Source organism: Myxine glutinosa, chromosome 6 (assembly GCF_964187855.1).
Source record: "Myxine glutinosa chromosome 6, kmMyxGlut1.1, whole genome shotgun sequence".
Classification (NCBI taxonomy): Eukaryota; Metazoa; Chordata; class Myxini; order Myxiniformes; family Myxinidae; genus Myxine; species Myxine glutinosa.
This window is the reverse complement of record NC_136266.1, coordinates 110,370,263-110,388,219: the sequence shown is the minus strand read 5'-3', so window position 1 is coordinate 110,388,219 and position 17,957 is coordinate 110,370,263. Positions and strand designations below refer to the sequence as shown.

Below are 17,957 nucleotides of genomic sequence, written 5' to 3'. Positions count from 1 at the left end.
AAATTCTGGAGGAAGAGGAGTCAGCAACATCGAGATATGGGCGCTTTGTCAAAGCTCATGAGAAAGCTGTGAAAGTGGTACTAACACCTGTACCCAAGAAGAAGAAGGGAAAACTCTAATCTGATGACCCCCGAGTGGCCAAGGCAAGGCAAGAGATGGAAGATGCCAATGGCCAGTCTAAGGCGGTTGGAAAACAGGATGGAGGAACCTATGCCAGCAAGAAGGAGCAGCTCGATAAGGTATATGATGAAGTCATGGCTGAAGACCTAGCCAAGAAAATCCATAAAATTGAAAAACACTACACCAACAAGCAACACTCTCAGGGCTGGAACCTTGGTAAGGAGATATCTGGGAAGAAATCCTCACAACCACGTCAGATTGCAGGCAAGACTGCTGGAGAACGCCGGGATGCATGGTTCAGTCACTTCAAGAACCTTCTGGGTAACCCGCCTGTGATAGTGAATGAAGACTAGGAGATAGAACCAGTCTTTGAAGATCTACCAATCAATGACGGGAAATTCACTCACAAAGGATATCAAGCTGTGTGTGATGGGCTCGCTGAAAGCAGGGAAGAGTTGTGTCGAAGATGTTATCGTACGAGAGTTGTTGAAGTGGATACTAATTGTTGACCTCGTACTTTACATCATCATTAGGGCCCATATGGATCAAGAGCTTCCTGAGTAGTGGACAATCCTCAATGGCATACCCATCCCTAAATCCAGGGACATCAGTAAAACTGACAACTATCGAGGAATCAGCCTCAGCTCAGTTGTAGCGTAGGTGTACAGTACAACAGGATGATTCTGAACAGAATCCGCCCCATCCTCGACCCTCTAAGCCATATCAACCAAAACGGGTTTAGAGAGAAAAGGACCACAACCTCGCAAGTGCTGGCTCTCCAACGCATCATTAAGCGAGTGAAAAGGAAACATCTACCCACCGTAATGACATTCATTGACTTCAAGAAGGCATTCGACTCAATTCACCATGGAAAACTCAGAGCCTACGGCATTCCAGCATGCATTATGCAGTCCATCAGCGATGTGTACGCCAACACCTCAGCCAGGGTCTTGTCTCCTGACGGTGAGATGAAAACCTTTCCCATTCTAGCGGGCATCCTACAGGGGGGCACTCTGGCCCCATACCTCTTCATAATCGTCCTGGATTACGCTCCACGTCAGGCGAGCACAGGACTAGAGTAAGTGTATGGCTTCACAATCACCCCAGGAAGAGCAGGCGAGTCGGCCCGGTGACGGTGACCGATTTTGACTTTGCAGACGACATTGCCCTCGTGTCCAAACATGTCCAACAAGCGCTGGAACTGCTCCTGAATGTAGAGCATGAGTGCAAGAAGGTGAGCCTCCGTCTGAATGTAAAGAAGACCGAGGTGATGGCTTTCAACATCACAGATGAGGTCAGGATCTTGACACCCATTGATTCCACTCTGGCAGTCAAAAACGACTTCAAGTACCTTGGGTCCTACACCAGCTCAGACGAGAAAGACATCCAAGTAAGGAAAGCACAAACCTGGCGAGCCCTTTATGACCTCAAGAAGATGTGGCAATCAGGCATGCCAGACGACCTCAAGAGAAAACTATTTGTTGCAACTGTCGAATCGATCCTCATGTACGGCTCTGAGGCATGGACCCTCACTTCCGAACAGGAGGCAAGACGCGACGGCTGCTACACGTGCATGCTACGGATGGCCCTGAATGTGACATGGAGAGATCATGTCAGAAATAACATACTGTATAGAGGACTACCACGTGTCTCTCAAAAGATCAGTACTCGGAAGCTATGAATGGCAGGACACTGCGTACGGCATAAGGACCTAGAAGTTAGTAAGCTGGTGCTCTGGGAACTGGAGAATGGACAGGCCTCGAGAGGGGGGCGGCACTTGACCTATGTCGACCAGCTGAGGCGGAACACAGGAATTGCGACCACTGGAGAAATCAGGTCATATATTGAGAATCGTCGAGTCTGGCACGCCATCCTTGCCCGAGGAGACCCGACATGATTGATTGAATGTATTGAATACTTGCATCCTTAAATACTTCAATCATTAAAGAAATGGTGCATGAAACAAAGTACTGGTAATCATTGATTGATAGTGTCATGTAACAGCACTGGAAGCAACCCTCCCTCACCCCTGTAATACTCCGTAACGTTTGGACACACACTCCCCAACCCCACAAGCGCAACATAATTTTTGAATGGTATCAAAATAAATCGTAATAATTGGTATTTTGGAAAAGCCTGGGCTGTTATTACCAACCTATGGTTTATGTCCATGCTCCATCCTCCATCCTCCATCCTCCATAAATGCTGAGCTTCAAGCAAGAAAGCAGCATGTACCATTTATGAAGTCTTTGTTATAACTTGGCCGGGGTTTGAACCACCGACCTTCCAGACTCAAAGCAGACACTAACCATTACACCACCAAGGCTGGTAAAGTTTTTGGTTCACGAGTTATCAGTGACCACTATATTCGTCATGAGTGTGTCTGTCTGTCCGCAGCATAACTACCCGATGATATCATCCGATCTTGATGAAACTTGGGTGGGAGGTTGATATCATGATCTAGTTGTGTCCTGCCTGGAGTGGGCGTATTGCGCTCATTGTGAGCGGAGCGACGCCCAAAAAATGTCTTTTTAGGGGGTAATCGAGTTCAAGTTACATCTTCTCCGAGGGAGTTGGTGGAATCCGACAGGGGTTTCGGTATTTGGTTAGGCCAATGTCATGTGTCTAGCCCCACGGAGCTCGATTTTTCATTTTCGCCCCAAGGTCAAGGTCACACGGTCACGAAATTTAGAAAAGTCGATTTTTTAATGGTTTTATTACATTGTTCGCTTCCTGATAGGGTGAAATGTCGTACATGATCTGATATTATCACATACATCATGAAATACAAGTTTTCCAACAAATTTCAGAATCTTCGACCTTTGACCATTGAAGGTCACAAAGGTCAAATTTTCAAAGTTGTCGGAATCGAACCGAATTTTCGGTATTGTGTAGCTAACTAACCTCATAACTGATTATACATTATTTTCTATCTCATTCCAAGGTCAGTAACCTTCGTTTTGACATTTCCAGGCCAGCACCACACACAATTACATACAGCTGGCTCTTAAAGGCCTGCGCATGCAGCGTATTGGGGCCCTTTGTAAATAGGCACGTACACCGCATGTCGGGGGCCGACACCTGCCACGTGGGCCCCCGACCCCCCAGTCTGGGCCTGTTTTGGTTATAGTCCGTCCGTTGTCATTGAATACCGCTCTCTCGTGAACCATCGTCTCTTGACTTGTTGCATTTATTTTTTAATGGGACTATCATGATATGATAAGATGAGTGCTTCATGTCACTATTCTTACTAAATAAATGAAAACATGTCTCAACATCTTCAGTTTACGATACTGCACACCGCTTTTTCCATTATCGAATGTGCTGATATAATCAACAGTTTGAAAAATGTAGTATCGCATTGACGATATTTTTTCAATATCTTATTGAGCCGATGATATCGAGATATCACCCAGCCCTAATAGATAGATGTAGAGAGAGATAGAGAGACAGAGGGAAAAAGCCAGACAAGCTCTCAAATACAAGTCCAGACAATGCCAAACGTTGCATATCTCAAAAAATCAACAGACATGAGCAACAGGTCTCACCGTGACGAAAATGAGCCAGAAGATGTCCGACGCTTACGACGTGGTGAGCCTATCTCGGTCTTCTTGGGAGACTTTGAGCGCTGCCAAGGGTCTCTCCAACTGTCGGCACGAGACGTAATGGAAGAGGGACGAGAAGGAGTGCCGCCGGGACTTGGGGCAGGGGCTTTAAGGGTGACAACTTCTTTCTTTTTGCTTTGTTCTGCCGGGTTACACCTAGAAAACAAAAGCCAAATGTTTCATGAACACAAGCACTCAGGATTTGGTGATTGAGACGACCGTGTTGGCAAATATGCCACCATTTTGAACAGCATTGATGAACCATAACACATTTAGCACTCAACAATTTGTCCGGATGTATTCCAGAAGCCATTCAAACTGGCGAAAGGTATAATTGGTGAGATTTATCAATCTTCCCAGATATCATTGTATACCTAATGTGACTCAGACTGGGGGTGGGGGGGGTGGTAGGGGAGGGAAATCAGATTTAAAACCTGTAGCTTGTAACCGAATAAAGTCTACATGAATGCATCAATATCAGAATGGTAGTCGGGTCGACATGACCTCTGTGTATAAAGAGCAAGGATAGCACACTAGCTAGTATTACCTTTATTCTGACCATGACTTGCTCTTACTGTTGTACTGCAGTTTCAATTGGTTCCCAAGATTCCAGAACCTCATTGAAATCAGCCTGAAGTTCCTTTCCCTCATCGGCTGCTGCCTTACAAATGTGTGATCTATTCCTGGCCCCCATCACAAGTGCATCCATAACTTACGACAATATCGAACCGCTTTGAGAAGAGTGAAATAATACATTTGATTAGATTGTCTATCAGACAAATCTTCAAAACAAAAGTCAGACAGATGTCATGTTGAAACTACCTGATCAATCGACAAGAGATACAAATTGCACTGTATCCATGCCCGAAGCTCGTGGGTAGAAGGCAAGCACAAATAGATGACAAATCACACAAACTCACGGATACGATCTTTGCAGTGAATTCCAAGGAGCTCAATATTGCAGAATTACATACAAATGTTACACGATGAAAGCAACAGTTGAAATGACGCTTCTGATGGCCTTTTTCTCAAGACAGTTTGGGGTAAGGTTTTATAGGAACTCTCAAGTTCATTTTTAGCTCAACTGGAACGAAGTTCAGGGGAGCTTATGCGATGGCGTGTCGTCCGTACGTAAACACTTGAAACTTCTTCTCCGAAACTGCTGAAGGGATTGTGACCAAACTTGGCACAAATGACATTTCTTGTGTTGTGACCAAAGTTTGTTCACGGCATTAAAAAGAACTTTGGGGTCTACGGGGGTTTACCAGGGATCAAAGTGGATCAAGGTTAGACCCCCCCCAAATTAGGTATTTTTTTGTTTGTTTGTTTAAAGTCTTATTATAATGTTAGTACGATTCTACATGCTGTCCTGTCTACTAGCAAGCATTGAAATTGGTTGAAAATATCTATAGTCAGTGCAGTATACAGTTTATTCTACCAGGTGAGCGAGCGCCGCGCCAGGGGTATTGCCCCTTTGTTTTTTTTCCCATTAACAACAAACCTTTTTTTAGCAATTATGTAAAGATTGGTATTCCAGTCAGCGAAGCGACTGGTTTTATATGCTAGTGTACAATAAAAGAGCATATATGCACATGAACAACAAAACAACAACAGGCATTTTAAGGCCATTTTCCCTGCGAGAAATTTTCCCTGGTGCTGCTAGAATTTTCCCTGTGTACCCTGGTTAGAATAGGTACACCGTATCCCTGCGTGTCGTAAGAGGCGACTAAGAAGGTTGGTGTCAGGAAGGGCATCCGGCCATAAAAACATTGCCTCAAAAAGAGAACCATGACAATTACAACTACATATGGGCAGGGTACAGCCCGAAGTGGAGATCGGTTTCTGAGGTTTGGGACATGAAATGTAGGGACAATGACAGGGAGATCAGGAGAAGTGGTGGAAGTATTGGTCAGAAGAAGAGTGGACATATGTTGTGTGCAGGAGACTAGATGGAAGGGAAGTGGTGTGAGAATGGTGAAGGGTAGACAGGGACAAAAATACAAGTTTGTGTGGCAAGGGTGCCCGGAGGGCGTGAATGGTGTTGGTGTCTTGTTTTATGAGGAGTTTGTAGACAGTGTGGTGAATGTGACGAGAGTGAGTGATAGGTTGATGATGGTGAAAATGATGATTGGAAAGCTCTTGGTGAACGTCATCTCGGGATATGCTCCGCAGGTTGGTCAGAGCGATGAAGAGGACAAGTTCTGGTGTGCGATAGAGAAGCTGATGGAAAACGTGAAAGATGAGTAAGTTGTTGTGGTAGTAGGAGACCTAAATGGACATGTGGGAAGGAGTATGGACGGTTTTGAGGGAGTTCATGGGGGTTACGGATATGGTGTGAGAAATGGAGAAGGTGAAAGGATTTTGGAGTTTGCTGATGGAGCTGATTTGTTGATTTGTAATACTCAGTTCCAGAAAGGGGATAATAAGCTTGTTACATACACGTCAGGTGGGTCGACAACAACCGTTGACTACCTGATGGTGCGTAGGCGAGATAGGGGGCACCTCCGGGACACAAAGGTGATCCCGGTGGAGGAGGCTGTTTCACAGCACCACTTGGTTGTCTGCGACATAAGGGTGAAAGGTGCGAGGAGAGCTCGGCGGGTGAAGTACCAACCGAGAATGAAGGTGTGGAGGTTGAAAGAGGTGACAGTAAGGGAGGCATTAAAAGAGAGGCTGAGTAGGGTAGAGGATGATGTGGTTGAGCTTGAACATGGTTGGATGTCAATAAAAGATAATCTGCTGGGAGCCATTGGTGAGGTATGTGGATGGACAAAAGGACCACCGAGGCACTTGGAAACATGGTGGTGGGATGATGAAGTTGGAAAGAGGATTGACGAGAAGAGGAAGAAGTTCAAGGAGTGGCAGAAGGCGAAGGGTACGGGAGCAGAAAAAGCAGAGCATGAAAGTTATAAGGCAGCCAAGAAGGCTGCAAAGAAAGCGGTAGCAAAGGCGCAGGAGGCATGTAGGAAAATGTTCGGAGAACGCTTGGATTCGGAAGAGAGTCAGAGAGCGGTATTCAGGATTGCAAAGCAGATAGCGAAAGAGAGGTGTGATGTGATGGGGGTGAGTTGCTTGAAGGATGAAGTGGGACAAATCGTTGTGGACCCAGATGGAATTAAAGGAAGATGGAAAAGATATATGGAAATGCTGTTGAATACAGAGAATGAATGGGATGGCAACATAGAGAGTAACCCAGTTTTAAGACAGGCAGAGAAGATAACTGAGAGGAAGTTGAGGAAGCGATAAAAGCAATGAAGAGTAGAAAAGTGGGAGGGCCGACGGGAGTTGTGGGAGATATGTTGAAGGCAGCAGGAAGTTGGGGTGAAGAGAATGACAGAGATCTGTAATCTGGTGGTGAAAGAAGGCCACATTCCAGTGGATTGGGAACTGAGTACCCTCGTCCCTCGATACAAGGGGAAAGGTGACCATCTGGAGTGTGGCTCGTACCGAGCGATAAAGTTATTGCAGCATGGAAAGAAGGTATTGGAAAGGGTGTTGGAGAGGAGGATAAGGAAGAAGGTGAAGATCGACGAAATGCAGTTTGGATTTATGCCAGGAAGAGGAACGACAGGCGTGCTCTTTATTGTGAGGCAGTTGCAGGAGAAGTACATGGAGAAGAGGAAGAAGTTGTTTCTTGGGTTTGTTGATCTGGAGAAAGCATTCGATAGGGTTCCACGCGAAGTATTGACATGGGCATTGAGGAAGTTAGAAGTGGAGGAATGGTTGATCAGAGTAGTGATGGCAATGTACAAAAGAGCGCGCACAGCTGTAAGGACAAAGGACGGGAAGTGGTGAGTTTGAGGTGAAGGTGGGCGTGCATCAGGGGTCGGTACTAAGTCCACTACTATTTGTAGCTGTGATGGAGGTGCTGGCTCAGAAGGTAAAGGAGGCTTTACCGTGGGAGTTGTTGTAGGCAGATGATCTGGTGTTGATTGCGGGAAGTATGGATGGACTGAAGGAAACGATGAACAAGTGGAAGGAATGTATGGAGACAAAAGGTCTGAAGGTGAATATAGGAAAGACGAAGGTGATGGCAAGTGGGAAAGCATGTGGTGAGGTGGAAAGAACTGGGAAGTGGCCATGTGCTGTGTGCAGGAAGGGTGTCGGAGTGAACTCCATTCAATGTACAATGTGCGCTGAGTGGGTTCATCAAAAATGTAGTGGTCTGAGAGGGTCATTACCCAGTGTGGCAGCTACATTCAAATGTAAGGTGTGCACAGAGGGAGCTGCAGATGGAGGAAATGTTGAGTTGGATCTTGGAGACGGCGTGAAGCTGGAAGGTGTGAAAACATTTTGCTACCTCGGAGACATGCTGAATGGAGAAGGTGGATCAGACTCGGCAACGGTTGCTGGAGTGAGATGTGCATGGAAGACGTTTCGGGAACTGAGTGGCGTGCTGATGAGGAGGGGAGTGTCATTGAAGCTGAAGGGAAAGGTGTATGCTGCATGTGTGAGAAGTGTTATGATTTATGGGAGCGAGACATGGGTCATGAATGTAGAGCAGCAACGAAGGCTGGAAAGAGTGGAAATGCGAATGGTTCGGTGGATGTGAAGAGTATCGTTGAGAGAGAGGAAGACAAATGATGAATTGCGAAAGATGATGGGAATAGAGCCTGTGACTGATGCTGTGAAGAGGAACAGGTTGAGCTGGTTTGGTCATGTGTTGAGGAAGGATGAAAGTGACTGGTTGAGAAGAGTGATGGAAATGAATGTAGAAGGAAGTAGAGGACGGGGAAGACCGAGAAAGACTTGGCTAAAGATGGTGGAAGAAGAAAAGCGGGCAAGGGGGTTAACAAGGAGAGATGCAGAAAATAGGGCAAAATGTAGAAGATCGTCATGGGGACCGCAAGGCTAACCCCCGCTCCAGCAGGGAAAATGGCCTTAAAATGCATGTTGTTGTTGTTGTTGTTGTTTTCCCTGCTAGAGCGGGGTTTAAAGCGTCTTTGGGCTTCTTGAAAAGCGCGATATAAAATAAATGTATTATTATTATTATTATTATTATTACCTGACAAATCCCAAAACGGTGGGTCATGAATGTCACTGCGTTTTTCGAGTTTTCACCAGGAAAATTAAACACATTCTCAATACCTTTTATGACCTTGCAGACCCACACCTCCACTCCCCCTAACTCCTTCACATATCTACCATATAAAACACAATGTGTGTTTGTGTATTTGTGTGATGTCTGTCCCCCTTCTTAGGGGTACGTTTTAAAGGCTTTGAGTAGCACTTTAGGAGGGATTTGTGTGGGGTTTTAATGGGCAATCTTTGTTTGAACCCACTGTGTGTCCACCGGTTAAAAGACCTAAAAGATTCCAAGGACCCAAAGACCCCAAGGATCCAAATGAGCCACATGACCCCAAGGACCCAGAAGAGCCCAAGGAGCCAGAAGAGCGCAAGGAGCCAGAAGAGCGCAAGGAGCCAGAAGAGCGCAAGGAGCCAGAAGAGCCCAAGGACACAAAGACCCAAAGCACTCAAAAGACTCAAATGACCCAGAGGACCCAAAAGAAGAGTAACTATGTGTCTTACATTGTAATTGTAGGCGGAGGCTTGCAGACCGATCCTCAAGGGCGGTGTACAGAAGCGTTTTGTTTTTGTTTTTTAAATCACAATAAATACAAGGCGCAGGGAGGTGAAATTTGCTGCACGTGATGTGCAACGTGTGCAGAGTAGACCGAGTGTTCATTTACGTCTGCAGAATGAATATGAATATGAATGATCGTTTTAAGGCCATTTTCCCTGCTAGAGCGGAGTAAATAAAGAAGATATAAGCACACCTGACAAGGCCCAGACTTCGCACACTCACGCGGCTGCATCGTCAAACTGTTCCAACCCGTCATTTTTGATGGCCTTTATTCTAGTTATGATTATAACAGTTTGTGAAAATGATGGAAAATAATTATATTACAAGACGGCTTCAAACAAGGATGACTTACTTCGCAATCAATGGAAAACATTTCTTGCAAGAATCTCGATGCATATACACCCCATATACAGTGCATTCAGAAAGTATTCAGACCCCTTCACTTTTTCACATTTTGTTATGTTGCAGCCTTTTGCTGAAATCGTTTATATTCATTTTTTCCCTCATCAATCTATACTCAATACCCCATAATGACAAAGAGAAAACAGGATTTTAGAAAGTTTTGCAAATTTATTAAAAATAAAAAACTGAAATATCACATTTACAAAAGTATTCAGACCCTTTGCTACGACACTTGAAATTCAGCTCAGGTGCCTCCCATTTCTCTTGATCATCTTTGAGATGTTTCTACACCTTGATTGGAGTCCACCTGTGGTAAATTCAATTGATTGGACATGATTTGGAAAGGCACACACCTGTCTATATAAGGTCTCACAGCTGACAATGCATATCAGAGCAAAAACCAAGCCACGAGGTCGAAGGAACTGCCTGCAGAGCTCAGACAGGATTGTGTCGAGGCACAGATCTGGGGAAGCCTACAAAAAAATTTCTACTGCATTGAAGGTTCCCAAGAGCACAGTGGCCGCCATAATTCTTAAATTAGTAGAGCAGTTAAGAGGAAGCATCGTTCATTTTTTCAGGAAAGCACCAAATTTGGCACAGATGTAGTATGGTCCTATACAATTGTTTTCCTGAGGGGCGCCCAAAAATTCAGAACCCCTGGTGGCCGCCATATTGAATTTCAACATGACCGCCCTCTGTGACCTATTTCCCTCAATAACTTCTATACTATTTTTTTTTTTTTTTTTTTTTTTTTTTGTATACAAGATCGAGGCTCGTGAAAGAGCGAACATTAATCACACAAAAAGACAAACCGACACATAAAACATATAAACCGACACATAAAATATATAAACTGACATAAAACATATAAACCGACACATAAAGCACATGAGTGGTCTTGGTCTTGTATTGTGGTCTTGGCAATAGCACACTACTTTACCTACCAGTCACACGGTGTGGAGGAACTCTGGATTGCCATTGGCACTGGTAAAAGCTACCGCTACCTTGCCATCCATAAAATTGCCACCGGCCTTGGCCGCAGGAAGTCAGAGTCTTTGCCATTATTTCATGCCTTCACTGGCTGTGACACAGTGTCATTTTTTTGCCCAAATTGGGAAAAAGACAGCCTGGAAGGCTTGGGAGGCATACCCCAGCATCACGCAGACCTTTCATGCTCTCGCTTATAGGCCATCTGTGGACGCTATTACTATGGAACTACAGAGCATAGAAAGATATGTTGCCATCCTCTATGACCGGACTACCGAGATAAAGACAGTGAATGACATGCGCCGACACTTGTTCATGAAGAAGGCAAGAACAATTGATCACATTCCCCCAACAGCAGACGCCTTCGAACAACACCTAAAACGTGCATGTTTTCAGGCTGGACACATATGGAGTCAGGCACTTGTGCCCTACCCAGAACTTCCATCACCAGCTGACTGGGGCTGGATGAAATCAGGTACTTCTTGGACACCAATTGGGACCACAATACCACTGATACAGGAGGCATGTTCAGAGCTTACAAGCTACCATTGTAAGTCGGCCTGTAAAGGCAACTGTAAATGCTCCAGGACAAATCTGCCCTGCACATCACTGTGTGACTGCGATGGATAGTGCTTGTAGTACTACGCGTCTGTGCGAGAGCCTCCACCTTTCAAGTGCCCACAATATTTTAAGTTAAAACTGCAACTGTGTGTAACTTTGATTAATTAATACCATTCCATTGTTATCAGAGACCAATAAAACAATGTGTATCACTTGGAATTGAAATTTTACCTAAAATACTATGAGAGATTCAAGGAAAATGGAAACACCATGGTGGCCATCTTGAAATTAAAGATGATGGATGCCAATCTTCATGCAATTGATCCCATTGGATTCAGAGACCATTAAAACATGGGCTAAGACACTGGAACTGTGGTGTTATCGCTCATAGTATAGAAGTTATTGAGGGAAATAGGTCACAAAGGGCGGTCATGTTGAAATTCAATATGGCGGCCACCAGGGGTTCTGAATTTTTGGGTGCCCCTCAGGAAAACAATTGTATAGGTCCATACTACATCTGTGCCAAATTTGGTGCTTTCCTGAAAAAATGAACGATACGCCCTATTTTTCGGTCTTAACTGCCTAAGTAAATGGAAGAAATTTGGAACAACCAGGACTCTTCCTCGAGCTGGCCGCCCGGCCAAAATGAGCAATCGGGGGAGAAGGGCCTTGGTAATAGAGGTGACCAAGAACCCGATGGTCACTGGCTGAGCTCCAGAGATCCTGTGTGGAGATGGGAGAAACTTCCAGAAGGACAACCATCACTGCAACACTCCACCGATCTGGGCTTTATGGCAGAGTGGCCAGATGGAAGCCTCTCCTCAGGACACATGAAAGCCCACTTGGAGTTTGCAAAAAAGCACCTAAAGGACTCTGACTGTGAGAAACAAGATTCTGTGGGCTTTCATGTGTCCTTCACTGAGGAGAGGCTTCCATCTGGCCACTCTGCCATAAAGCCCAGATCGGTGGAGTGTTGCAGTGATGGTTGTCCTTCTGCAAGTTTCTCCCATCTCTTCACAGGATCTCTGGAGCTCAGCCAGAGTGACCATCGGGTTCTTGGTCACCTCTATTACCAAGACCCTTCTCCCCCGATTGCTCAGTTTGACCGGGCGGCTAGCTCAAGGAAGAGTCCTGGTTGTTCCAAACTTCTTCCATTTAAGAATTATGGAGGCCACCGTGCTCTTGGGAACCTTCAATGCAGCAGAATTTTTTTTTGTAGGCTTCCCTAGATCTGTGCCTCGACACAATCCTGTCTTTGAGCTCTGCAGGCAGTTCCTTCGACCTCATGTCTTGGTTTTTGCTCTGATATGCATTGTCAGCTGTGAGACCTAAGATAGACAGGTGTGTGCCTTTCCAAATCATGTCCAATCAATTGAATTTACCACAGCTGGACTCCAATCAAGGTGTAGAAACATCTCAAAGATGATCAAGAGAAATGGGAGGCACCCGAGCTAAATTTCAAGTGTCATCGCAAAGGGTCTGAATACTTATGTAAATGTGATATTTCAGTTTTTTCTTTTTAATAAATTTGCAAAACTTTCTAAAATCCTGTTTTCTCTTTGTCATTGTGGGGTATTGAGTGCAGATTTATGAGGGAAAAAATTAATTTAAACGATTTCAGCATAAGGCTGCAACAGAACAAAATGTGAAAAAAGTGAAGGGGTCTGAATACTTTCTGAATGCACTGTACATATCAAATAGCATTTTAAAACTGCAAAGAAAAGTTAGGCCCAAAGATGACACGAGGCCAACAATAGGCATACAATAAGCATCACATTGTCAGATGTGATACAACATTTGGTGGAGGATCTTGCAAGCAGTAATCAGTCTTACTTTGCAGTGGAAATAGCAGAGGGTCCAGACAGCGGTGGAGTCCTCGTACTTCGCCTCTTTTCCTCGTCTTTTGACAACGTGCGCTCCTTTTCATCTTTGCGCGTACGTCCCTTCTCCTTGTCTTTCTTTTCCTTTTCCTTCCCCCTTTCTGCTCCACGTATCTCTACCTCGCGACGCCGTAGTCGGTCACGGTCCCGCTCTCTCTCTTTTTCCTTGACTCGATCTCGGTCTCTGTCTCGATCACGCTCTCGATCACGCTCTCGATCCCTTTCCCGGTCCCGCTCTCGATCCCTCAAGCGATCTCGTTCTCGGTCCCGCTTTTTCAGTTCAGGGCAGAAAGATCATTAGTACAGCGAAAACAGTGACACGCTGGTTTAAAGTCAAAGTGACACCCTCATTAACTTCAGGAATAAAACTTGGACTGTTTCATCATATACACCAACAATGCTGTGTGCAATTTACAACAAAGAATACTTTCAATAAAACACAGTGGCTTAAATGATACAGAAATCTTATAATCATAGGGTAGAACTCATTTTACATCATAATCATCCTCTCTATACAATTACTGCCCCCTCCAAAACAGCCCCAGATCTTAGGAACCCCAACCTCAACCACCAACCAACCCCCACTCCCAGCATCATTTTCACAAATTCCCCAACCTCCCAGGAAAGGTTTCAAGCAAAGCCAACAAAGCATCCTAAACCACACTCACCCTTATTCGGCATTGCTCAGAATCACGCCACTGCACTCGTAGATTTTCATAATAACCACTCCTCCAGCAAGCCTCGGCCTCTGCCTCGCAGTACGGGTCAAAATATGGGTCGTAGCTGCACAAGAGCAAGCAAATATTACATTATAACAAATTACTACATACAATAGCAATTCCTTTTTAATGCTTATGTAGACAAAGCACACTGGCATGATTGGTATCATTAGTTATGATTAGTTTTTTAAAAATTATCCTTGTATCTATGCAGTATGCATACACATTCATGCAATAGCTGAAAAAAGTGAGAACCTCTCGCGCTTTTGACAGAAGCTAACTTTGTCACTGAAAACAAACAGGTTAAAACCTGCACGTGAATAGAATCAAGAACGCATGAAAAGGGCAGCTCACCCATAGTCTGGGACATCAGGGTAGGGCATCATGTCCCTGTGTGAAAACCAACATGGATATCTCCAGTCATGTTATATTTTGCTATGTTTCTAGTAACACCATTTAATTGTGCAAAGTCGACAACAGAATATTTTGCTATTAAAACAGCTATTGTTGAATTGTAGGTATATTTAACACATTTACATTTCTGCTATTATGATTATTAATTTTGTATATTTTATTAACTGGTACATCAAGCCTGGTTTTGGCTTAACGGTTAGGGTGCTGGCTTGGGATCCTAGGATCCTGAGTTTGAATCCTGGTCGATCGTTGAATCAACTCCAGGGGGGTTGACTCAAACTGTCATCCTTCTGAGGTCAGCAAATTGAGTACCAACTCACTGGTAATTGCGGCACTGCACCATCGGCACAAACGCACTTCCAGAGAAATGATGCAAACCAGCAGCCACAGGCTGCATACAGAACAACAACAACTGGTACACCCATTCCCTACTGGAGCGGTAGGAAGGGTCATTCCTCTGTGTGATATATGGATTACAGTAGATCTAGGATCGGCATCAAGAACATCAGGGGTGTGTTCATTTACCAAGTTTATTGTAGAGCGCTCACCAAGTGGCTTAAGCATTCGAGCAAGCACTCCATTTGAAACCGTTGATAAGGAACGGTTGGTTGGGCAAGTGCAAGCTTGACAGAAGTTAAATCGCTACAACCTCCATCATGTGACCCTTAATACTCCTGTCAAGTTTGGTTGAGATTGGTTAAATAACGACTGAATGTATCGCAGTCAAAAATCGTCAGACAGACAGACATCAAAAATTGCGTATTTTAGTATGATTAAAAGGCAAAACATACTGGGACACCCACCATTCCTCTCATAATCCCTCCTTCACCTCCCTCCTCAAGAAATTTGCTTGGCTGTTTCATTCAGTCACTTCCCTTGCCATTGTCATTCAGTCAGTCAGTCAGTTCCAAGGCTCATGCGAATAGTAATTCTTTGCGGACACTTAATGATGCGGCACATTCACCATTCTCAAGCCACCTTATAAGTTTGAGTGTGTCCTCTATCGTCGGCACAATGTGCTTTCTCTTTGCGTTTGAAGCACCAGGCAATGGTGTAGCACAATCAAGCGAACGTTTTGGTCCCATAACTCAAATGTGAAGGTTAAATACGCAACATTGCTCGTGAATCGCGAGCAGTTTACAGTGATTGGTCGAGTTCTCTGGGAACGCTCAGACTCTCCTATGACGGTGATCTCCCAGAGGCACCTGCGCAGACCGAGTTTATGCGGATGCTTGACGTTTCCAGTTAGTTGACATGCGGATAGTAGAGAGTCAACGATATTTTGACTGACAAACACATGCACGCACATCTTTTCATTCGCAAATCAATCATGTGTCCCATAACCGTGAATGGCACCTCATTTGCATAATCAAATGTTGCACAATGTAGAAGACGTACCCCATGTCACGAGGGTCACGTCCAGGCCGGAATCCACGGTCGTGGAAAAAGTCATTCTCCTTATCAAAATCACGCTCATCCTCACCAATGCTCATGGTGAGCCGTTTCTCTTCAAAATCTGGTTCTTGCTCCTTCCGTAGAGAAGCCTTCCTCATGAGCTACACAAAAGACATACCAGTGGGGATTGAAGAAAGAAGGAAAAGGAATGAAATCAGACAAGATACCTACAGGAAAATAGGTGGATATCAGTGTAGCAGTACAAGACAAAACCTTAACAGTGGGATGACGGTATGTATAGACCCTTTCCAAAACACAAGAGAAATATATTTTTAAAAAACTTTCAGCCAAACGAAAAACAATTTCAAATAATAAAATTGGTGAAACTGCAAAAACTTTACTGTGTGAAATTTAATGGAAAGTAAGGTTATCTGTGTCAGCCCCAAGGTGAAAATGAATTAATGGCTTAAATCTTCCGTTGAAAAAAAACCCTGCGACAGTGCTAGCAAATGGAGGGGGTGGCAAAAATCCAAGGAAACGACAAGTAGAGTGGCGATGCTCTGAAAGTTGTGTAAAACAAGGCAAGAGGGAGAATTGCTTTGCAATACATGTCCCCGACTGCTCCCAGTGAATGTTCTTGTCCCAAGCACTCAGCAATCGCTACAGAATAAGTTGCAGTTTCTGTAACATGTCATAACAAATACATGTACCAAGTTTCAGTTCAAAATATAAAAGGGTAAGGGGAAAAAGTCTAGAAAACTAAGCCATGTATAATATGTGATATTTTCCCCAAGTCCAAAAAGGGCATAACTTCGAGAAACATTGGTGAAACACCCCAAAATTCAAACTTCTTCTGTAACTTATAATAAAGCCTTGTACTAAGTTTCAGTTCAATATAGGAATAAAAAGGAACAGCCTTTAGAGGCCATTTTTCTCCACAGAAAGGGGGTTGGCCTTTTTTGGGGCACCGTGGTCCCCTTTTTGAAGCAATGTTTTACGGTCGGATGCCCTTCCTGCCGCCAACCCTGTTAGCCGCCTCTTGCGACAGACAGGGAATTACCAGCAAGCTGGTACTCAATTTGCTGACCTCAGAAGGATGACAGGCTGAGTCAGCCGCCCTGGCATTAATTCACCAATCAACCGGGATTCGAACCCAGGATCCTCGGGTCCCAAGCTGACACCCTAACCGCTAAGCCAACACCAGGCAATATGTTAAAGGGTATGGGGGAAAAGTCTGAAAAACCCCAGATGGGATGCACTGACAGACAGACAGGCAGAGACACAAGGAGAGCAAAACTATCGTCCCCTACGGTGAAACCAGTAGGGGACTAATAAATATACCTCCTTAGCATGACGTAACCCTCGCTCCCACGCACTCTCCGTTGGGGGCTCCATTGGAGGGGGAGGCAAAAGCTCCTCCATTGCCACCCCTGCCTGTATAAAACACCACACACACACAGACTATAGACCAATCCACACAAGGCCAACATTTACCAACTGTCAATCCGTTCAAAGCAATGTTATTTGAAAACAAGGAAAAACAGAACACACCCATTGGACATTTGGGAGAAAGGTGTGCTGGGGCATGGGTGGGCCTCCGTTTGAAGCAAAAGGATCAGGTTTTGGAGGCAGCAATGTGTAACTGCCCTTATCGTTGATACCAGGGTGGATGAAGCGACAGTTGAATCCCCAAGTACAGCTTCCTGGAGATAAATAATTGCCATTTGTCAGTAAAACTACGTCAGACGTGATTGCGAAATGGAAAGAGACCCAATGAGGAGACAGTAAACAACATTTTATTACCTTTTACACAGCCCATTACGAGGCCCCTGTTTAAGGAAAATGCTGGCTTGTGCCAACGAATCAAATAAAATGGGAATGCAAAACAAGGCAGAAATCCAGACCTGCCCCTTTAAGAAAGAAACGACAGATGGGTCTTGGGCGAGAACGCTTGTCACTGCCGTCTTTTACTTCGCCCTCCTCCAGATCATCATCCTAATGACAGGGATGTAGACAACAATGAGTCATTCAAAGCAACAACAAAAGGGTACACCTTCAAACTCTATCTCCCACCTATGGAACCATTTCCCAGAGTCAGCAGCACCATCTCACAGTTCTGTAAAAGGACACCAAAAAAACTGGTCATATGCAATCAAAGCGCAACCCAAAGACGTTTCATCCAATTTGCGAAAGCGGTGCATGCACATGCTGTTGAGCACACACAAACACCCAACATATCACCTTGCCTACAAGCCCTCAGCTTTCATTCTCCCCCAGAACCCACAATTTG

General features: G+C 44.7%; 1 protein-coding gene across 1 annotated transcript in view; it reads right to left on the bottom strand.

Moving 5' to 3' along the window:
- The window catches only part of LOC137430182 (uncharacterized), a 66,579-nt gene that overhangs the window by 24,919 nt on the left and 23,703 nt on the right, over positions 1 to 17,957 (bottom strand). The window contains exons 4-11 of the mRNA XM_078781062.1: positions 17,572 to 17,662; positions 17,219 to 17,370; positions 17,009 to 17,101; positions 15,671 to 15,828; positions 14,213 to 14,248; positions 13,808 to 13,922; positions 13,093 to 13,409; positions 3,669 to 3,881 (exon numbers count right to left, since the gene is read on the bottom strand). Of these exons, the coding sequence (XP_078637188.1) occupies positions 3,669 to 3,881; positions 13,093 to 13,409; positions 13,808 to 13,922; positions 14,213 to 14,248; positions 15,671 to 15,828; positions 17,009 to 17,101; positions 17,219 to 17,370; positions 17,572 to 17,662 (1,175 nt within the window). The remainder of the gene's footprint in view (positions 1 to 3,668; positions 3,882 to 13,092; positions 13,410 to 13,807; positions 13,923 to 14,212; positions 14,249 to 15,670; positions 15,829 to 17,008; positions 17,102 to 17,218; positions 17,371 to 17,571; positions 17,663 to 17,957) is intronic.